Source organism: Coregonus clupeaformis, chromosome 20 (assembly GCF_020615455.1).
Source record: "Coregonus clupeaformis isolate EN_2021a chromosome 20, ASM2061545v1, whole genome shotgun sequence".
Lineage (NCBI taxonomy): Eukaryota > Metazoa > Chordata > Actinopteri > Salmoniformes > Salmonidae > Coregonus > Coregonus clupeaformis.
The window spans coordinates 21,062,234-21,085,436 of NC_059211.1; the positions used below are offsets into that span (position 1 = coordinate 21,062,234).

The 23,203-nt window shown below is 46.0% G+C and overlaps 1 protein-coding gene across 4 annotated transcripts in view; it reads right to left on the reverse strand.

Moving 5' to 3' along the window:
- ano8b (anoctamin 8b) overlaps positions 1–22,573 on the reverse strand; it is a 78,463-nt gene extending 55,890 nt beyond the window's left edge. For 2 of the 4 annotated variants that reach the window (XM_041840548.2, XM_041840551.2), the window contains exon 1: positions 22,143–22,573. In XM_041840548.2, the coding sequence (XP_041696482.2) occupies positions 22,143–22,314 (172 nt within the window). In that variant the 5' untranslated portion in view covers positions 22,315–22,573. The remainder of the gene's footprint in view (positions 1–22,142) is intronic. The other 2 variants (XM_041840549.2, XM_041840550.2) reach the window with 2 other exon arrangements.
- Positions 22,574–23,203: the final 630 nt, after the last annotated feature.

The window sequence follows — 23,203 nt, forward strand, 5'->3', positions numbered from 1 at the left end:
TGACGTGTCAGGTGTGTGTACTCGGACTGCACAGCCTGGTCCACTGTGATGTGCCTTTAAAGCTCGTGGTTTTTGTGAACAGGCGGCTTCTCATGTTGTTTATTATGCTCTATAGGAACTGCTGGTGATTCTTTTTCAACGTTCTGATTGGCCAAAGTGGTCAAGCCTCTGCCTCTACAGTGTCCACATGTAGCATACAGTCGTTCATCATTCTGGCCACCGCCAGAGAGAAGACAGCGAAGAAACCACCATGTACCCCTAGGCTGCTATACAGATTGATTTGGTTTAATAATAAATAATAATAATAATAATATATGCCATTTAGCAGACGCTTTTATCCGGCGACTTACAGTCATCGCGTGCATACATTTTTGTGTAAGGGTGGTCCCGGGATCGAACCCACTACCCTGGCGTTCAGCGCCGTGCTCTACCAGCTGAGCTACATAGGACCAGGTTTGTCATTCTATCGATTTTTCATGGAATTTTTGTGGTAATTAAAAATAATTTATTTATAATTAATTTCCCAGTAATAGTTTTCCCAGCTCTGTGTATTCTCAAACTGCTCCCCCGATCTCTGGCAGCACTACAGACAACCCTGGAGATGACAGACAGTCTAGTAGTGACTTAATCCAGATTAGAAATAGCTTCTCTTTCTACATCTGAGAGAAGAGAGAACGTGTCACCTTCACTATCCCGATGAATGGCTATTGAGGACTGGTCTGTTACGTTTTAACAATGACTTTATGTGACAACAAAAACCAGTAGCCGAGAGCTAGAGAGAGACAAGGCCAAATGATAGAGATAGAGATAGCGAGAGGAGATTGAACAGTAACGTAGGCTAATTTATGTGTAAGATGTGGGTCATTTTTTAAAAAGGTATTAAAGCCTTTCACTTTATTTGAGCTAGTTTAACAACAGTATATTTTGTCCCAAAGAAATGGAGGTTCAAGAACTAAGCAAGTGAGTGTGATATCCTCAGGCTTGTACACAACACTGTATATAAAGAAAAGTGGGCTAGATCAGACAGGGAAGAGCTGCAGTAGAAGGTGCAGTCTGAACGGTAAAGTGACAGAGCTACAATGCCTCAGGTAATGATGAAAGAGTGCCAGTGTGGAGCCCCTTTCATACAACTCCATACAGACATACCTTTCCCAGATCCACAGACTGCTGGTTATCTTACCGGCTGAATTGGCCATTGTGATGAAGGGGGGGATTACAAATTATGAATAAGCGAGTGGCTCTGAATACAGTTAATGAATAGCAGCTTTTGTGTGTCCAATTCCAACGGACAGCCTTGTTCCATAGGGTTCACAGCGAAAGCACCAAAACACAATAATCTAATGACCACAGCAACAAAGGGATACAGGATTCTCCAGATCAACAGTACAAAACATGACCATGCCACGCCAGGCCGTTTGGGCATTGCAAGGTATAGCGCAATTTTCTTTTTACGTTGTGCCGTCTAGACAAATCATTGGGGGGCGATAACCAAATGGATGGGGTCTGAGCTACTCAGTCTGATCTGCGTTGACCCTAACAGGGGATTTACACAAGGGAAAAGAAGGGAAGGTGTAACACAAGGGAAAAGAAGGGAAGGTGTAACACAAGGGAAAAGAAGGGAAGGTGTAACACAAGGGAAAAGAAGGGAAGGTGTAACACAAGGGAAAAGAAGGGAAGGTGTAACACAAGGGAAAAGAAGGGAAGGTGTAACACAAGGGAAAAGAAGGGAAAGTGTACAGGTGAAAAAAATGTCCATAAAAAGGAGATCGAGGTTTTTGGCGTGTTTTCAAAAACACAAACTTATAAGGAAACCCGACCAGGGGTACCGAAGGAGGTGAGCAGGACTTCCTAAATCCAGCAGTCTTTCAGTAACAGAGTCTCGTGAATGTTTAAAGGGCTTAGAGAGAGAGGAGAGACGGCATTAGCGTTGGAGGCACTGACCCACTTCAGACTGACAATATTAGCCAGGACCAGCCATTTCAGAAAAGAAGGGATTTAAAGCCATTTCCTTTTAAGGGGCAAAGAGCTAAACCTGTATTATCTGTATAAAGGATTGAAAAACTCAAGTCCATTTATTTCGCTATCTCTATTTTTAGGTTACAGCGAGTGAGTAGAAAACACAATGATAATGCATCGTCCTTTATTATCCCTCTCAGTTCTCATGTTTCCTTTTCACGAGGTCTATAAGGAATCACATAACTCTTATTACTGCAATATGGCATATTTATAGACTTTCCTGTGCATGTACTGCATATTCATATGTATGTATAGCCCGTGGCTCTAGAAGTCATATCACACTGGGCTTTTTTCTCATTAGAATGTAATACTATGGTAGACCAGTGATGAGCGGTGAGATGACAGACTGGTAGACCAGTGATGAGCGGTGAGATGACAGACTGGTAGACCAGTGATGAGCGGTGAGATGACAGACTGGTAGACCAGTGATGAGCGGTGAGATGACAGACTGGTTGACCAGTGATGAGCGGTGAGATGACAGACTGGTTGACCAGTGATGGCGGTGAGATGACAGACTGGTTGACCAGTGATGAGCGGTGAGATGACAGACTGGTAGACCAGTGATGAGCGGTGAGATGACAGACTGGTAGACCAGTGATGAGCGGTGAGATGACAGACTGGTTGACCAGTGATGAGCGGTGAGATGACAGACTGGTAGAACAGTGATGAGCAGTGAGATGACAGACTGGTAGACCAGTGATGAGCGGTGAGATGACAGACTGGTAGACCAGTGATGAGCGGTGAGATGACAGTCTGGTTGACCAGTGATGAGCGGTGAGATGACAGAGATGACAGACTGGAAGAACAGTGATGAACAGTGAGATGACAGACTGGTAGACCAGTGATGAGCGGTGAGATGACAGACTGTCTAGCAGTGACTTCATCCAGATTAGGAATAGCTTCTCTTTCTACGTCTGAGAGAAGAGAGAACGTGTCAGAGATGGCCAAACTGCTGCAGTGCTCTGAGCAACACTACTCTCCCTGCTGTACAACCACACCGATGATAATAGACTAGCTATTTATAGACAGTCATTCTAGGTCTAATTTCCCCTTTAACTCGCACACACTGCACTACACATACTACAGTGACACATAGTCACCTACTGTATGTCTTGCACCCCCCCCGCTAACCCTCCTATCAGCGCTGAAACTGATGCCCTATACTGTAGTATTGATATGTATGATGTCGGTGAGGATGGGGATGTCAATAATAATGGATCTGGGTCCATACTGTAGGAGGGTCCTGTTCTAGTGGTCGATGAGGTACATGAACATGGAGGGTTCCTTCCGCAGGAAGTTGGTGGCACCTTCATTGGGGAGGACGGGCTCATGGTAATGGCTGGAGCGGAATCGGTTGAATGGTATCAGATACATCAAATACACCGTTTTTTGATGCCATTCCATTGGCTCCGTTCCGGTCATTATTATGAGCCATCCTCCCCTCAGCAGCCTCCTGTGGTTCCGATGTAAAGACTAGAGACTATAATATAGATTCACTTCCTGTCTCACTCAACAACTCAATGAGACCAAGTCATCAATGTCATGACTTTCATAAACTTAGTTAGGAAATATCTATACAGCTAGAACAGTGGAGGCTGCTGAGGGGAGGACGGCTCATAATAATGGCCGGAATGGAGCAAATGGAATGGCATCAAACACCTGGAAACCATGGAAACCATGTGTTTGATGTATTTGATACCATTCCACGATTCCGCTCCAGTCATTACCACGAGCCCGTTCTCCCCAATTAAGGTGCCACCAACCTCCTTTGAGCTAGAATAATGCAATACTGTATGTTCTAACACTTGTTATTAAGCTGTAGGTTACTTATTATACTTACAGTATGCAAATTAAGTATTAACAGCATTGATTAAATATAAAGTATCTATATTGCTACATATCAGACATGTAGCTACAATTTACAGTCTTCCAGCTACTGAAAGATACAGCGGTAGTTATGTTGGGAGCAAGCATCACTTCTACTACAGTGCATGAGAGAGTATTTGAGTCTTAGGTTTACAATAATTTAATTAAATCGGACCAATTGAAGTTAATTCAAGCCTCAGCGGTTGAGTCACAGCAGTCAAACTCAAGGGCCTGTTAACGTAGTACCTCCAGTGTTTCCCCTAGATCATTTCCCTGGCGAAGCGCAAAGGCGGGATGATTTTTTTATCAACCAAATAAGCGGTGCAGAGGTAATTGTGTGTGCAAGAGCAATTCTTCTGAGGACATCAACATGAAACACAAAAAAAAACGGAGATACATTTCTAAAGTGGAAATGTAGGGTGCAGGATCAGGGTGGGTATAGAGATGGTGTTACAATGCATTTTCCTGACAGCCTATTTGTGAGAGGCTCTCATGCAACGCTGCACAGTGGCAGGCAACCCTCCTGTAGTATTTCTGCAGAGGGGACAAAAGTGGCACAAGAACCAGAAAGGGACACAGCGAGAGGAGTTTGGTTAACAACAGTATTTTAATCACGTTGCCCATGCACCGAACGGTAAACTAATAGGATAGTGTGTTTATGTTATTATAGACCGTAACTAGGGTCCAGAAATGTTGATGTGTCCGAATGAAAAGAGATGAGAATAAAGTCTCTTTGCCCAGCTATTTGGTTTGTATCTCCACAAATATATATTTAAAAACATATTCAGAACGTATCTAGGGAGCATGGCGTTTGCAACGCCAGGGTTGTGGGTTCGATTCCCACGGGGGGCCAGTATGAAAAAATAAAAAAATAATGTATACACTCACTAACTGTAAGTCGCCCTGGATAAGAACGTCTGCTAAATGACTAAAATGTAAAATGTAAAAATGTATCTATTTTTGTAATAACCAATTAGGTAAAGAGGAGAGCCAGTGATGCGCTGGTGCTGGAATACTCATGTCTGAAATGGACCAGAAAGTGTTCCTCTCCCCTGTAGATTACCTGAGAGCCATTCCGCAGAGGTAGAGGGTAGAGTAGAGGGTAGAGTCGAGTAGAGGGTAGAGTAGAGGGTAGAGTAGAGGGTAGAGTAGAGGGTAGAGTCGAGTAGAGGGTAGAGTAGAGGGTAGAGGGTAGAGGGTAGAGTAGAGGGTAGAGTAGAGGGTAGTGGTAGAGGGTAGAGTAGAGGGTAGAGTAGAGGGTAGAGTAGAGGGTAGTGGTAGAGGGTAGAGTAGAGGGTAGTGGTAGAGGGTAGAGTAGAGGGTAGAGTAGAGGGTAGTGGTAGAGGGTAGAGTAGAGGGTAGAGTAGAGGGTAGAGTCGAGTAGAGGGTAGAGTAGAGGGTAGAGTAGAGGGTAGAGGGTAGAGGGTAGAGGGTAGAGTAGAGTAGAGGGGTAGAGGGTAGAGGGTAGAGTGGGGGTAGAGTAGAGGGTAGAGTCGAGTAGAGGGTAGAGTAGAGGGTAGAGTAGAGGGTAGAGGGTAGAGGGTAGAGTAGAGGGTAGAGTAGAGGGTAGAGTCGAGTAGAGGGTAGAGTAGAGGGTAGAGTAGAGGGTAGAGTAGAGGGTAGTGGTAGAGGGTAGAGTGAGAGGGTAGAGTAGAGGGTAGTGTTAGAGGGTAGAGTAGAGGGTAGAGTGGAGGGTAGAGTAGAGGGTAGTGGTAGAGGGTAGAGTAGAGGGGTAGAGTAGAGGGTAGAGGGTGAGAGGGTAGAGTAGAGGGTAGAGTAGAGGGTAGTGTTAGAGGGTAGAGTAGAGGGTAGAGTAGAGGGTAGAGTCGAGTAGAGGGTAGAGTAGAGGGTAGAGTAGAGGGTAGAGTAGAGGGTAGAGGGTAGAGGGTAGAGTAGAGGGTAGAGTAGAGGGTAGTGGTAGAGGGTAGAGTAGAGGGTAGAGTAGAGGGTAGTGGTAGAGGGTAGAGTAGAGGGTAGAGTAGAGGGTAGAGTAGAGGGTAGTGGTAGAGGGTAGAGTAGAGGGTAGTGGTAGAGGGTAGAGTAGAGGGTAGAGTAGAGGGTAGTGGTAGAGGGTAGAGTAGAGGGTAGAGTAGAGGGTAGAGTCGAGTAGAGGGTAGAGGGTAGAGTAGAGGGTAGAGTCGAGTAGAGGGTAGAGTAGAGGGTAGAGTAGAGGGTAGAGTAGAGTAGAGGGTAGAGGGTAGAGTAGAGGGTAGAGTAGAGGGTAGAGTAGAGGGTAGTGGTAGAGGGTAGAGTAGAGGGTAGAGGGTAGAGTAGAGGGTAGAGAGTAGAGTAGAGGGTAGAGTAGAGGGTAGAGTAGAGGGTAGAGGGTAGAGTAGAGGGTAGAGGGTAGAGTAGAGGGTAGAGAGTAGAGGGTAGAGGGTAGAGTAGAGGGTAGAGAGTAGAGTAGAGGGTAGAGAGTAGAGGGTAGAGGATAGATTAGAGGGTAGAGAGTAGAGTAGAGGGTAGAGTAGAGGGTAGAGTAGAGGGTAGAGTAGAGGGTAGAGGGTAGAGGGTAGAGTAGAGGGTAGAGAGTAGAGTAGAGGGTAGAGTAGAGGGTAGAGTCGAGTAGAGGGTAGAGTAGAGGGTAGAGTCGAGTAGAGGGTAGTGGTAGAGGGTAGAGTAGAGGGTAGAGTAGAGGGTAGAGTCGAGTAGAGGGTAGAGTAGAGGGTAGAGTAGAGGGTAGAGGGTAGAGGGTAGAGTAGAGGGTAGAGTAGAGGGTAGTGTTAGAGGGTAGAGTAGAGGGTAGAGTAGAGGGTAGAGTCGAGTAGAGGGTAGAGTAGAGGGTAGAGTAGAGGGTAGTGGTAGAGGGTAGAGTAGAGGGTAGAGTAGAGGGTAGTGTTAGAGGGTAGAGTAGAGGGTAGAGTAGAGGGTAGAGTAGAGGGTAGAGTAGAGGGTAGTGGTAGAGGGTAGAGTAGAGGGTAGAGTAGAGGGTAGTGGTAGAGGGTAGAGTAGAGGGTAGAGTAGAGGGTAGAGTCGAGTAGAGGGTAGAGTAGAGGGTAGAGTAGAGGGTAGAGTAGAGTAGAGGGTAGAGTAGAGGGTAGAGTAGAGGGTAGAGTAGAGGGTAGTGGTAGAGGGTAGAGTAGAGGGTAGAGTCGAGTAGAGGGTAGAGTAGAGGGTAGAGTAGAGGGTAGAGTAGAGGGTAGAGTAGAGGGTAGAGAGTAGAGTAGAGGGTAGAGTAGAGGGTAGAGAGTAGAGTAGAGGGTAGAGTAGAGGGTAGAGAGTAGAGTAGAGGGTAGAGTAGAGGGTAGAGGGTAGAGTAGAGGGTAGAGAGTAGAGGGTAGAGGATAGATTAGAGGGTAGAGTAGAGGGTAGAGAGTAGAGTAGAGGGTAGAGTAGAGGGTAGAGTAGAGGGTAGAGGGTAGAGGGTAGAGTAGAGGGTAGAGAGTAGAGTAGAGGGTAGAGTAGAGGGTAGAGTAGAGGGTAGAGTAGAGGGTAGAGGGTAGAGGGTAGAGTAGAGGGTAGAGAGTAGAGTAGAGGGTAGAGTAGAGGGTAGAGTAGAGGGTAGAGTAGAGGGTAGAGGGTAGAGGGTAGAGTAGAGGGTAGAGAGTAGAGTAGAGGGTAGAGTAGAGGGTAGAGTAGAGGGTAGAGTAGAGGGTAGAGGGTAGAGGGTAGAGTAGAGGGTAGAGAGTAGAGTAGAGGGTAGAGTAGAGGGTAGAGAGTAGAGTAGAGGGTAGAGTAGAGGGTAGAGTAGAGGGTAGAGAGTAGAGTAGAGGGTAGAGTAGAGGGTAGAGAGTAGAGTAGAGGGTAGAGGGTAGAGTAGAGGGTAGAGTAGAGGGTACAGTAGAGGGTAGAGGGTAGAGGGTAGAGTAGAGGGTAGAGTAGAGGGTAGTGGTAGAGGGTAGAGTAGAGGGTAGAGGGTAGAGTAGAGGGTAGAGTAGAGGGTAGAGTAGAGAGAAGAGGATAAAGTAGAGGGTAGAGTAGAGGGTAGAGGGTAGAGTAGAGGGTAGAGTAGAGGGTAGAGTAGAGGGAAGAGAGTAGAGTAGAGGGTAGAGTAGAGGGTAGAGTAGAGGGTAGAGGGTAGAGTAGAGGGTAGAGAGTAGAGGGTAGAGGATAGATTAGAGGGTAGAGTAGAGGGTAGAGTAGAGGGTAGAGTAGAGTGTAGAGCAGAGAGTAGAGTACAGGGCAGAGGGTAGAGGGTAGAGAGTAGAGGGTAGAGTAGAGGATAGAGTAGAGGGTAGAGTAGAGGGTAGAGGGTAGAGGGTAGAGTAGAGGGTAGAGGGTAGAGTAGAGGGTAGAGTAGAGGGTAGAGTAGAGGGTAGAGTAGAGGGTAGAGGGTAGAGGGTAGAGTAGAGGGTATAGGATAGTGTAGAGGGTAGAGTAGAGGGTAGAGGGTAGAGGGTAGAGTAGAGAGTAGAGGGTAGAGGGTAGGGTAGAGGGTAGAGTAGAGGATAGAGTAGAGGGTAGAGTAGAGGGTAGAGGGTAGGGTAGAGGATAGTGTAGAGGGTAGGGTAGAGGGTAGAGGGTAGAGGGTAGAGTAGAGGGTAGAGTAGAGGGTAGAGGGTAGAGGGTAGAGGGTAGAGGGTAGAGGGTAGAGTAGAGAGTAGAGTAGAGTAGGGAGTAGAGGATAGATTAGAGGGTAGAGTAGAGGGTAGAGTAGAGGGTAGAGTAGAGTAGGGAGTAGAGTAGAGGGTAGAGGGTAGAGTAGAGGGTAGAGCAGAGGGTAGTGGTAGAGGGTAGAGTAGAGGGTATAGGGTAGGGTATAGGGTAGAGGGTAGAGTAGAGGGTAGAGTAGAGGTTGAATAGAGGGTAGAGTAGAGTAGAGAGTAGAGGGTAGAGGGTAGAGTAGAGGGTAGAGGGTAGAGGGTAGAGTAGAGGGTAGGGTAGAGGGTACGGTAGAGGGTAGAGTAGAGGGTAGGGTAGAGGGTAGAGTAGAGGGTAGAGGGTAGGGTATAGGGTAGGGTAGAGGGTAGAGTAGAGGGTAGAGTAGAGGGTACGGTAGAGGGTAGAGTACAGGGTAGAGAAGAACCGATCCGGTGCTATTCCCCATGTCATGACTGAGGTTAAAAACAGCCTTCCTCTCCATAGTTCTATAGCCATTGTACTTCTACTGGCCTTGCTTTGCAACTACAAAAACTCCCCCCTAAAGACGTCCGCAGGCTTCCCTGCCGAAACGATACGGAAGACTTCGTGCATACAGTGCCTTCGGAAAGTATTCAGACCCCTTGACTTTTTTCACATTTTGTTACGTTACAGCTTTATTCTAAAATTGATTTAATTTATTTTTTATGTCATCAATCTACACACAATACCCCATAATGACAAAGCAAAAACTGCTTTTTAGAAAGGTTTGTGATTTATTAAAAATAAAAAAACGGAAATATGACATTTACATAAGTATTCAGACCCTTTACTTAGTACTTTGTTGAAGCACCTTTGGCAGCGATTACAGCATCGAGTCTTCTTGGGTCTGACACTACAATCTTGGCACACCTGTATCTGGGGAGCTTCTCCCATTCTTCTCTGCAGATCCTCTCAAGATCTGTCAGGTTGGATGGGGAGCATCACTGCACAGGTATTTTCAGGTCTCTCCAGAGATGTTTGACCGGGCTCTGGCTGGGCCACTCAAGGACATTCAGAAACTTGTCCCCGAAGCCACTCCTGCATTGTCTTGGCTGTGTGCTTAGGGTTGTTATCCTGTTGGAAGGTGAACCTTCGCCCCAGTCTGAGGTCCTGAGCGCTCTGGAGCAGGTTTTCATCAAGGATCTCTCTATACTTTGCTACGTTCATCTTTCCCTCGATCCTGACTAGTCTCCCAGTCCCTGCCGCTGAAAAACACCTCCACAGCATGATGCTGCCACCACCATGCTTCACCGTAGGGATGGTGCCAGGTTTCCTCCAGACGTGACGCTTGGCATTCAGGCCAAAGAGTTCAATCTGGGTTTCATCAGACCAGATAATCTTGTTTCTCATGTTCTGAGAGTCTTTAGGTGCCTTTTGGCAAACGCCAAGTGGACTGTCATGTGCCTTTTACTGAGGAGTGGCTTCCGTCTGGCCACTCTACCATAAAGGTCTGATTGGTGGAGTGCTGCAGAGATGGTTGTCCTTCTGGAAGGTTCTCCCATCTCCACAGAGGAAGTGCTCTGTCAGAGTGGCCATTGGGTTCTTGGTCACCTCCCTGACCAAGGCCCTTCTCACCCGATTGCTCAGTTCGGTCTGGCAGCCAGCTCTAGGAAGAGCTTTGGTGGTTCCAAACTTCTTCCATTTAAGAATGATGGAGGCCACTGTGTTCTTGGGGACTTCAATGCTGCATAATTTTTTGGGTACCCTTCCCCAGATCTGTGCCTCGAAACAATCCTGTCTCGGAGCTCTACGGACAATTCCTTCGACCTTATGGCTTGGTTTTTTCTCTGTCAACTGTGGGACCTTATATAGACAGGTGTGTGCCTTTCCAAATCATGTCCAATCAATTGAATTGACCACAGGTGGACTCCAATCAAGTTGTAGAAACATCTCAAGGATAATCAATGGAAACAGGATGCACCTGAGCTCAATTTCGAGTCTCATAGCAAAAGGTCTGAATACTTATGTAAATAAGGTATTTCTGTTTTTTATTTGTAATAATATTTATTTTAGAATAAGGCTGTAACGTAACAAAATGTGGGAAAAGTCAAGGGGTCTGAATACTTTCCGAAGGCACTGTATATTATGAAGACATTTTTTCAAGAGGCAAGCTGAAATTCGGAGCCGAAGTCTACGCCCCCTTAGTCGGTGATTGGTTAACAGTAGGGATTCTTCAATAAAGTATTTGTTGTCATTTAATGACTCGTTTTCATGCAGATTCTTTCATTGAGAAATACTGCACCAAACATCTTAGTTAGATGTAAAATTGTGCGACAAAGATCTCCTCGGCAAAAACTTCAAAATGAATGACAGATTTCTTGAGTTATCTTAGATTCATTCTGACTATTTTGAGGAAGTGTATACTAGCTACGGCGCCTCAAAATGGACAAACAGTACTATTGCGTTTTTTTCTCGTTTTTTCAAGCGAAGTAGGGTTGGTGTTGTGGCAGGCTGACTAGACTTCACCCTCAGACAGACAACATCAATGTATGACTAGTGCCACTCTTGCATTGCTCATCTCTGGAAGAACATTTAGTAACACAAGACAGCAACCTGAGACAGAGAATGGGTATGGTAGTCCAGATACTGCTAGAGGACTCCACTAGCTTGCTCACAGATACTCCCATCATCCCTTATATGGCCCTTAGACTGCACAGCAACTGCTATCTTTAATCCAGCCAGTCTTTAGCAATATTCTCCATTTCCTCTGTGAAACCATTTGGTCACTGTCATGTCTTGATATGAACACTCAAGGCTACAGGACCGTCCATGTTAGTTAGTTTGTTCATATAGACAGAGGCTATTTCATTTTGGCACCAACATACAGTATGATACAAAATAACAAAATAAAAATGCTGCTCCCTTTCCTGAACGACAAAAAGAGTGAAGCATATCAAAGTTGACTGGAAGCATGATAGACCTATTAGGAGGTGAAATGAAATCCCAGTCAGCCGTCCCTGCGGCGTGTGGTGCGGTTATGGAAGACTCAGCATCAGTCAGGTCAGGACAGAACAGCATTGGTCATATATTACGGTTACAGCTCAGACAACTATCTGATTACTGGCAGCAAGGTCACCCCACACTTAGCCGTTTCTCAGTTTACTAATACTGATAATGTGCAGCTCAGCAGTATCCTGGAAGAGGATGGAGGACACGAGGAGGAAGATGTCTCAACCTAATACAGGCTCTGCTCTGAGACGGCAGGAAAAGCCATTAGGCAGGAAATCGTTAGGGAACATTCTATCCTGTACCGTATTCTATTCTTATGGAGCTATGAGAGAAGAAGTATGCAAGAATATAATATAATTGGATCAGATAGAATAGAACAGAATATAATTGGATCAGATAGAATAGAATAGAATAGAATTGGATCAGATCAGATAGAATAGAATAGAATAGAATTGGATCAGATCAGATAGAATAGAATATAATAGAATTGGATCAGATCAGATAGAATAGGATCAGATAGAATAGAACATATTAGGATCAGATAGAATATAATTTAATAGAATAGAATAGGATCAGATAGAATAGAACATACTGTAATAGGATCAGATAGAATAGAACATACTGTAATAGGATCAGATAGAATAGAACATACTGTAATAGGATCAGATAGAATAGAACATACTGTAATAGGATCAGATAGAATAGAATTGAATAGAATAGAATAGAATGTCTACTGCAATGTCTGCTGTAAGACGTGTAGCTTTGTCAGGACTTCGGCCGAGGCTGCCTCCCCTCCTTGTTCGGGCAGGCTTCGGCGTTCGTCGTCCCCAGAGTACTAACCACTGCCGCCCCAATCATCATCACAATTGTCTTGTCTCGTTATCACACACACCTGGTTCGAATCCCCTAATTAGTCAGTGTATAAGTGTTCCCTCTGCCCCCTTGTCCTTGTGGGTGATTGTTTATTGTGAAGGTTAGTGAAGCTCGGCGGAGCTCGTGTATTTTGCCTTGTATTTTCCAGTGCACCTGTTCTGTGCCCTGGAGTGTGTTTGACGCATTTCTGCGTAACCCTGTATTTTTGCGGATTAAAGCCAGTTATTCTGTGATTTACCCTCCTGCGCCTGACTCCTTCAACACCACCTCATCACAAGCTTCCTGCTTCTACAAGTGTGGTGGTGAGTTTGATGCTTTTGAATAATTTGCTTTGCTTTTCCGTGCTGTCGCAGAGGATATATGTATTTAAAACAACCTGTGTGACATTGGACCTGTCTAAATCTGCTCAGAAGCAGATCGGAGGGGTAAAGGGAGACACACAGAGAAAGTGGAATCCCTGCCAGCGCCGAGGCTGGGTGGGTGATGTGTGCTGAGTCAGAGTGCTTTAAAACATTTCACTCATGCATTATTGCACAAGGAGAAGTACCTTTATTAATGCTGAGCTCTAAAGAATGAAACTGTATGTTTTCCCTAAAAATGGATCCCTCTAAACCTCCTATCTCACCAAGATCCCAGAATAGATCTGGTGCCACTTTCTGAGGATGTTCGAGTCGGCAGAGTGAAAACAATTCTCATGATCTGATCGTTTTAGACAGGAGGGGTGTTTCTCAATATGCTCCACAGTCTCATGCTCAGAGTTTGTTCTCCAACAGCATTCTCTTGGGTTTAGACTTTACCTGGGGACTGATAACGCTAAGATCAGTTCTTCACTTGATCTATAGAGAGAGAGAGAGAGTAAAACCAATGATAATTGGGAAATATACTTGTTATAAGCACAGACCAAGACCACATTTAGAAGAGTAACCCTCTTAACAACCAATACCTCTTCTATCATGTTAGGGAAACTCAAAACAAACCCCTCTGATGTTCTCGTTGAATGAGTGTCCACCATGAAATCCAAACCCCTCATCTCCCTAATGTAACGGCTCTAAAGCAGTCTGCAGAAAGACACAGTCAGTAATTGGCTGAAACGAAGTACCCTATTCTCTATGTAGTGCACTACTTTGGACAAGGGCCCATTGGGGCTAAGATGACTGTGTTCTATGATGGACGTATAATTAATGTGGAGGACGAGGGAAGGGACCGTGAGGGCTAAGATGACTGTGTTCTATGATGGACGTATAATTAATGTGGAGGACGAGGGAAGGGACCGTGAGGGCTAAGATGACTGTGTTCTATGATGGACGTATAATTAATGTGGGGGACGAGGGAAGGGACCGTGAGGGCTAAGATGACTGTGTTCTATGATGGACGTATAATTAATGTGGGGGACGAGGGAAGGGACCGTGAGGGCTAAGATGACTGTGTTCTATGATGGACGTATAATTAATGTGGAGGACGAGGGAAGGGACCGTGAGGGCTAAGATGACTGTGTTCTATGATGGACGTATAATTAATGTGGAGGACGAGGGAAGGGACCGTGAGGGCTAAGATGACTGTGTTCTATGATGGACGTATAATTAATGTGGAGGACGAGGGAAGGGACCGTGAGGGCTAAGATGACTGTGTTCTATGATGGGACGTATAATTAATGTGGAGGACGAGGGAAAGGGACCGTGAGGGCTAAGATGACTGTGTTCTATGATGGACGTATAATTAATGTGGAGGACGAGGGAAGGGACCGTGAGGGCTAAGATGACTGTGTTCTATGATGGACGTATAATTAATGTGGAGGAGCGAGGGAAGGGACCGTGAGGGCTAAGATGACTGTGTTCTATGATGGACGTATAATTAATGTGGGGGACGAGGAAGGGACCGTGAGGGCTAAGATGACTGTGTTCTATGATGGACGTATAATTAATGTGGGGGGACGAGGAAGGGACCGTGAGGGCTAAGATGACTGTGTTCTATGATGGACGTATAATTAATGTGGGGGATGAGGGAAGGGACCGTGAGGGCTAAGATGACTGTGTTCTATGATGGACGTATAATTAATGTGGAGGACGAGGGAAGGGACCGTGAGGGCTAAGATGACTGTGTTCTATGATGGACGTATAATTAATGTGGGGGACGAGGGAAGGGACCGTGAGGGCTAAGATGACTGTGTTCTATGATGGACGTATAATTAATGTGGGGGACGAGGGAAGGGACCGTGAGGGCTAAGATGACTGTGTTCTATGATGGACGTATAATTAATGTGGAGGACGAGGGAAGGGACCGTGAGGGCTAAGATGACTGTGTTCTATGATGGACGTATAATTAATGTGGGGGACGAGGGAAGGGACAGTGAGGGCTGAGGGGTGAAGTCACAAAGGACAGTGGCTGAATGGATCAAAGTTACTTTAGACTAAACCGAAAGGGATTAGGACGACATGGTGAAGACATGGAGAAGAAACATCCAATCATCCAATGAAACGGAGAGCAGGGCTGAGGGGGAATCAGGCATCAGGACTCAACACACTGTGTGGGGTTGTGCGGCGCTGACAGAGACTGACACGTGAGAAGGCAGTTATGTGATATCATGTTAATCCTGACTAAACTAAGTCCCCACTTCTTCCCAGCTCCAATCTTTCTTCTCCCCCATGAACCAACTGGGAAATACAGCCCATTATAATATACAGACTACACTAATGCTTACAGAGAGAAATCTGTGCAGGATTAATGTTATTAGTAGGCTACAGTGAAGTCAGTCCCCCCATACTAACCCAAATATAGCTACACTCACAGCTCATAATATCTATAGTTACTTTATCATGGAATGCCAAAGACCAGCCCTGCCCAAGTGAAGAGCCACTCTCTTTCACCAACTGTTTGTAGGCTAGTTACCCTGACAAAATATGATCACCTCTCCTAATATTATTGGGGTGGGGGGACGGACGGACGGACTCAGTCAAGGTCTCAACTTACTGTTGAGAGTTAGAAAAGTAGAATACAATAAGGTGCACTTTAGAAATTTGGTTGTGCATCAGCAGTTTCTCTATTGTTATGTCAGTCACTGACAGTCACTCAATTAGCCATGTCAGCTAACAATATTTAGATTGGTAAATTAGTCTAGCCAGCTATCTAAACTTGTAGTAATCATGGCCGAATAGCGAACGGGCACGCAAGGCATGTGCGCTGGAGCCCTGACTTCCAGGGGGGCCCCATTGCTTTTGTTAGTCACTCTCACTTAGATATCATTAACACGGCATAACCATGTTATAGTTATCTTCCCTAGTTATCTTCTGATTATCTCATTTTGCTATTTTGTAGCTTTGTCAAGTATCCTAGTTCACTCCTCTCCCTGTATGTTTTACAGATGCTCCCCACCCCGTGGCTGCAACCCTTCTAATTTGCGCTCACAGCCCATGTGGAATTCCTAGTCTCCGGCAGTGTTTGGAACTGTGATCTGCGGTCAGTATTGCCGAGTTCATCTCAGCCTATGCTGCCCTTTAGTCCCTAAAATCTTTGGCCCGGATGGAGACATGGATCACCTCAGAGAACACTGCTACTCCAGCTTCTCTCTCATCATCTGACTGTGTGTTCTCTCATCGTCCGAGAGCATCTGGTCGTTGCGCTGGTGGCACAGGGCTGCTAATTTCTCCTAAATTGAGATGTTGTGTTTTCCCCTTCTCTCACCTGCCTATATCCTCATTTGAATTCCATGCGGTGAGTGTCACTTGTCAATTCATTTCTTTCCACCTCTTACTTTCTACTCCTTTCCTCTTTTGACCTCACCTTTCCCAGTCACCTCCCACTCACAAGGCAGGCAATACGCTTGACCTCATCTTCACTAGAGGCTGTTCACCTACTAATCTCACTGCAATCCCCCTCCAGGTCTCTGATCACTACTTTGTTTATTTTTCTCTCCATCTCTCCTCGAACCCTATCCACTCAGCCCCTACCCAGATGGTCATACGCCGCCGCAATCTTCGCTATCTCTCTCTCCCACTACTCTCTCCTCTTCTATTCAATCCTCTCTCCCTTCAGCTAGAGGCAGAGTCTCCTGACTCTGCCTCTTCGACCCTTCTCTCCTCCCTTTCCGCATCCTTTGGCTTTCACGGTCCCATTTCCTGGTTGAGCGACTCACTGCGAGCTTAGAGAACAGGGCTGCCGGCAGCTGAGCGGAAATGGAAAAAAGCTAAACTTCCGGAGGACCTATCATCCTTCCATTCCTTCCTGTCTACCTTCTCAGCCTCTGTATTCGCTGCTAAAGCCGCTTTCTATCACTCAAAATGTAAACCCTGAGAAACTCTTCTCCTCCCTTCTTAATCCTCCACCTCCTCCCTCTCCCTCTCCACCCTCTGCAGATTACTTTGTCAACCATTAAAAAAGGTTGACGACATCCGCTCCTTATTCACTCAGCCTACTGAGCCCACTGATCCCACTCAAACAGAACTACCCTACGCCTTGACCTCTTTCTCCCCTCTCTCTCCAGATGAAATCCTGCGACTAGTGATGTCTGGCTGCCCGACAACCTGCCCACTTAACCCCATCCCCTTCTCCCTTCTCCAGACCATCTCTGGAGACCTCCCATTCCTCACTTCCCTCATCAACTCATCCCTGACTACTGGCTGGATCCCCTCTGACTTCAAGATGGCCAGGGCTCAAGAAACCAACACTCGACCCATCTGACGTCAAAAACTACAGACCAGTGTCCCTTCTTTAATTTCTTTCCAAAACACTTGAACGTGCTGTCTCTGACCAACCCTTTCCTTATCTCATTCAGGCTTCAAGGCGGCTCACTCAACACTGTATCACAGAGGCTCTCCACACTGCCAAAGCTGACTCTCTCTCCTCTGTTCTCATCCTCCTAGATCTATCCGCTGCCTTTGACACCGTGAACCATCAGATCCTCCTCTCCACCCTCTCAGGGCTGGGCGTCTCAGGCTCTAAACACTCCTGGATTGCATCCTACCTGGCAGGCCGCTCCTACCAGGTGATCTAGAGAGGATCTGTGTCTTCACTACGTACTCTCACTACTGGTGTCCCCCAGGGCTTGGTTCTAGGCCCTCTTTTCTCTATACACCAAGTCACTCTGCTCCATCATATCCTCACATGGTCTCTCCTATCATTGCTATGCGGACGACACTCAATTACTTTTCTCCTTCCCCCTTCTGACACCCAGGTGGCGACACGTATCTCTGCATGCTTGGCAGACATCTCAGCTTGGATGACAGCCCACAACCTCAAGCTCACCCTCGACAACACGGAGATGCTCTTCCTCCCGGGGAAGGCAGCCCACTCCAAGACCTTTCCATCACGGTTGACAACTCCACAGTGTCCTACTCCCAGAGTGCAAAGAACCTTGGCGTGACCCTGGACAACACCCTGTCGTTCTCTGCTAACACCAAAGCTGTGACTCGCTCCTGCAGGTTCATGCTCTACAACTTCCGTAGAGTACGACCTTTCCGCACACAGGAAGTGGCGCAGGTCCTAATTCCAGGCACTTGTCATCTCTCGTCTGTACTACTGCAACTCTCTGTTGGCTGGGCTCCCGGTTTGTGCGATCAAACCCCTGAAACTTATCCAGAACGTCACAGCCCGCTTGGTGTTTAACCTTCCTAAGTTCTCCCATGTCACCCCGCTCCTCCGCACACTCTACTGGCTTCCAGTCGAAGCTTGCATCATCTTCGAGACACTGGTGCTTGCCTATGGAGCAGCAAGGGGAACTGCCCCTCCTTACCTTCAGGCTATGCTCAAACCCTACATCCCAAGACGAGCACTCCATTCCGCCACCTCTGGTCTCTTGGCCCTACCACCCCTACAAGAGGGCAGCTCCCACTCAGCCCAGTCCAAGCTCTTCTCTGTCCTGGCACCCCAATGGGAGGGCAGCTCCCACTCAGCCCAGTCCAAGCTCTTCTCTGTCCTGGCACCCCAATGGGAGGGCAGCTCCCACTCAGCCCAGTCAAAGCTCTTCTCTGTCCTGGCACCCCAATGGGAGGGCAGCTCCCACTCAGCCCAGTCAAAGCTCTTCTCTGTTCTGGCACCCCAATGGGAGGGCAGCTCCCACTCAGCCCAGTCCAAGCTCTTCTCTGTCCTGGCACCCCAAAGGTGGAACAAGCTTCCCCCTAAAGTCAGGACAGCGGAGTCCCTGCCCATCTTCCGAAAACATCTGAAACCCATACCTCTTTGAAGAAACTCTCACGGCGCACACCCTACCACCCATGGTTTAGTGATAATTCTTTAGGTGCTGGAGCGCAATTAAAAATGTAAATGACGTCATCATTTCCTCAAAGTTTGTACCGACAGATGTAGCCTATTGAATATATAGTTCTATACAATATCATTCTATATCATTATAGAATATGCATAAAATACATCCTCCAATAGCAACGTCTGCCTATACCCACACTGTCTAAAAAATATACATCTATATTTTTAATACCCTCAATCACCAAGTTAGCCATACCCAATTTCAAAATAGGCCGTCATCCCTGTCAATCGTGAATAATAATTATTTACGTTTTATGGCGAAACGTCCAAACTGCATCTCCATGCCAGTCATTGGATCTCAATCAGTTTCATTGGGAATATGGATTTAGATCTTCTTGAATTACTGTTGTGTGAGCAAATTAGAGCAGATGGTGTTAACAAACTACACACTGAGTGTACAAAACATTTAAGAGCACCTTCCTAATACACACGGGAAACTGTTGAGCGTGAAAAACACAGCAGCGTTGCAGTTCTTGACACAAACCGGTGCGCCATGGCACCGACTACCATGCACCGTTCAAAGGCACTTAATAAATATTTGTTATTGTCCATTCACCCTATTGAACGGCACACATACACAATCCATGTTTAACATGTCTCCTCCCTTTCATCTACAGTGATTTGAAGTGGATTTAACAAGCAACGTCAATAAGGGATCATAGCTTTCACCTGGATTCACCTGGTCAGTCTGTCATAGAAAGAGCAGGTGTTCTTAATGTTTTGTCCACTCAGTGTTTAGCCTTCCTGTATTTTGTTTCAATCAAAGTACATTCTGCTTAGAGGGGTGCGCTGTTTAGTTTTTTTGTGACTATTCAGCTAACCCATCCTAAAATCTCATAAGAAATTACGTGGTGTTTTTGGTGTAACAGTTACATTATACTGTGCTATTATATACCTGGAATAGTATAAAGTAATCCTTCTTCCCCCACCCCCCATTAAAAAAATTCACCAATTTGTAAGTCGCTCTGGATAAGAGCGTCTGCTAAATGATGTAAATGTATATTTGGTTATGTTTGTTTGTTTGTTTGTTTTTTTATACTGGCCCCCCGTGGGAAACATCCCACATCCCTGCCGGCCAAACCCTCCCCTACCTTGGACGACGCTGGACCAATTGTGCGCCACCCATGGGTCTCCCGGTCGCGGCCGGCTGCGACAGAGCCTGGACTCGAACCAGGATCTCTAGTGGCACAGCTAGCGCCACTGGTAGCTCCAGTGCGCTCCGGCAGAACTACACCCCTGCTCCCGCTGCACTGAACCAGCTAATTAAAGCTTACCTAGAAACGAAACATTGGCCTACGTCTCGTCTTCCGCTACACAGAATATCAGATCTCAACAACGATTGGATAAGTTTTTTTAAATCACCAGTATCACATCCTTATGATATACACTACCATTCAAAAGTTTGAGGTCACTTAGAAATGTCCTTGTTTTCGAAAGAAAAGCAATTTTTTGTCCATTAAAATAACATCAAATTGATCAGAAATACAGTGTAGACATTGTTAATGTTGTAAATGGCTATTGTAGCTGGAAACGGCTGATTTTTAATGGAATATCTACATAGGCGTACCGAGGCCCATTATCAGCAACCATCAGTCCGGTGTTCCAATGGCACGTTGTGTTTGCTAATCCAAGTTTATCATTTTAAAAGGCTAATTGATCATTAGAAAACACTTTTGCAATTATATTAGCACAGCTGAAAACTGTTGTGCTGATTAAAGAAGCAATAAAACTGGCCTTGTTGAGACTATTTGAGTATCTGGAGCATCAGCAATTGTGGGTTCGATTACAGGCTCAAAATGGCCAGAAACAAATAACTTAATTCTGAAACTCGTCAGTCTATTCTTGTTCTGAGAAATGAAGGCTATTCCATGTGAGAAATTGCCAAGAAACTGAAGATCTCGTACAATGCTGTGTACTACTCCCTTCACAGAACAGCGCAAACTGGCTCTAATCAGAATAGTGAAGAGGCAACTCCGGGATGCTGACCTTCTAGGCAGAGTTGCAAAGAAAAAGCCATATCTCAGACTATCCAATAAAAATAAAAGATTAAGATGGGCAGTCTGAGATATGGCTTTTTCTTTGCAACTCTGCCTAGAAGGTCAGCATCCCGGAGTCGCCTCTTCACTGTTGACGTTGAGACTGGTGTTTTGCGGGTACTATTTAATGAAGCTGCCAGTTGAGGACCTGTTTCTCAAACTAGACACTCTAATGTATTTGTCCTCTTGCTCAGTTGTGCACCGGGGCCTCCCACTCCTCTTTCTTCTGAAACTCGTCAGTCTATTCTTGTTCTGAGAAATTAAGGCTATTCCATGCGAGAAATTGCCAAGAAACTGAAGATCTCGTACAACGCTGTGTACTACTCCCTTCACAGAACAGGGACACATATGGAAAATCTATTTCAATACTCCCATCTTACAAGGAAAATTTATGTTTTTTTATATATATATAATAAACAAACATGGAAAGATACCGTTTCTGGAACAAAAAATACAAAAAAACGGCATGTTTTTTTGTTTGTATTATCTTTTACCAGATCTAATGTGTTATATTCTCCTACATTCATTTCACATTTCCACAAAATTCAAAGTGTTTCCTTTCAAATGGTATCAAGAATATGCATATCCTTGCTTCAGGTCCTGAGCTACAGGCAGTTAGATTTGGGTATGTCATTTTAGGCGAAAATTGGAAAAAAGGGTCCGATCCTTAAGTGGTTCAGGCCCCCAAAAGGCTAGGGCCGACCCTGATGACTATTCTTAGGTTACCTTACCTAGTCTGGCTGACTATGGCCCCTCTCCAGACAGCCAGGACACACACTGCATCATTTTGCAGCAGGCAGCAGCACAACTCATCGGAAGCATGCTGCCTGTGCTCTCTCTGCCGGCTCTTCAGCCCTGACATGAAAACAACCACACGCAGCTGCTGCGGTTCCCCGAAATCCCGGCTCCGGTTTTCACATGAAGCCTGGACCGTATCCCAAAAATAACACAGGCCCCGGGACCGTATCCCAAAAATAACAATATGACCGATGTTTCTTATTCAAATAAACGGGTCCGAATTCATAAGCCCAGTGATAGAAGACGGGGCACAATGCCACCAAGATGCTTCCCATAATACATAATTTAAATAACAAAACATTCATCTGTCAATTGTACGAAATGCGTTTCGGTTTGAACAGGCTGTGTAGTGTAGTATAATGTAAGGTTTTCGTGGCCAACGATCAAAACCCGGACCGTTTGAAAGCTCAGAATACAGTAGCCTAATATTTCCGTGACATTAAAAGGTTAATTTGTCAAGAAGCTGGCAACTGGGACGTTGCTGCATATTACAGGCTAACCTACCACATGTCAGTGGGATGTTAGTAGCCTAGTGACAGCGACGAAGATACAGTGACCTTTGAGGACAAATAGATAATTTTACAAACAAGATAAGATGTTGAATGTTTTTCTAAGGGCCCGGTGCATAAAGACAAAAAGGACGGTGCGGTGGCAGTAGGCTATTGGCTATATTGTGATGCTCTGCTCATCTCGTTTTCCTGCCACATCCACCTGTCCTGTCGCTCCAATTCTACATTCAATTTCCGTCCCCGGCCCAATCCAAACCGACCCTTTGAAAGACGCACTCACCCAGTACTCCGGAGGACGTTTGCTGCGAGGAGGCAGCACTTTGATCTGTCTTTTCCCCTTCGCCTTGTGATCGGTGTCTGTGCCGCGAGCTCTCGGTGCCACCGCTGCAGTCGGAAGAGCTGCTACCGGCAGCTGCAGCGGCTGCTGCTCCCGCCACCCCCTTCTCTGGCATGGTCTTTCAGTGGGGAGTAACGGACGATATTCTCCGGGAAAAGGGAGAGCGAAATCGCATCTCAAGCAGGCAAAGCATGGACCGCGGCTGGTCGTTGTGTCAGAAAGAGAGGGGTTAAATGAACGTGAAAGTGAAGTGAAGGTTGTTGTGGTGGTGGCTCATCCTGGTTTGCAGCAGGATGCGAGCAGATTGATAGCGCTCCGTTGATTCTTACTATGGAGGAGGGACAAAGAGAGAAGGGGGGACGACATACGTAGGCTACAGACAGCCTCACTCACACACATACACGCGCACACACGCACGCACGAACACACACATACACACACACACATGCACGCTGGAAATAAAATATCATGATTCTCCTCCTCGCCCTCCAAGAGAGAATTGCAATAAATGCACCTTTCACTTTCCCTGACCTCTGCAAGCCGCTAGAGAACAAATTGTTCCTTTTTATAGAACCAAGCCCCGGTGCAAAGGCGCTACCACCAGCTATGATATCACTGAAAATATGAAACGTTTTATATTTCATGTTCAATTCCATGCCATTGGGAAAAGCATGCCACCACCAGTCATGCCAGTCACCCATGATGCCACTCCATAACATACACAATTATAAGACACAACATACATTTATGTTCCTATAAAGCAAGGTTTATGTACTTACTGTTTATTAGTAGAGTAGCTGTCATAGAGTAGCCTATGTTGTGGCAGGTGCTTGAGCAGTCCAGCAGACAGACAGGCAGGCAGGTGAAGCTCATCTCCTCGGATGTGAAAGGCACAACAAAGCTCCCAGCCTGTCTGGTTAGGATTAAGTACATAATGATTTATTTATCAATGCAAAAAATATCTTCACAGATAAACATTTTTGTGAGGCTCAGGTCTGGGCAAG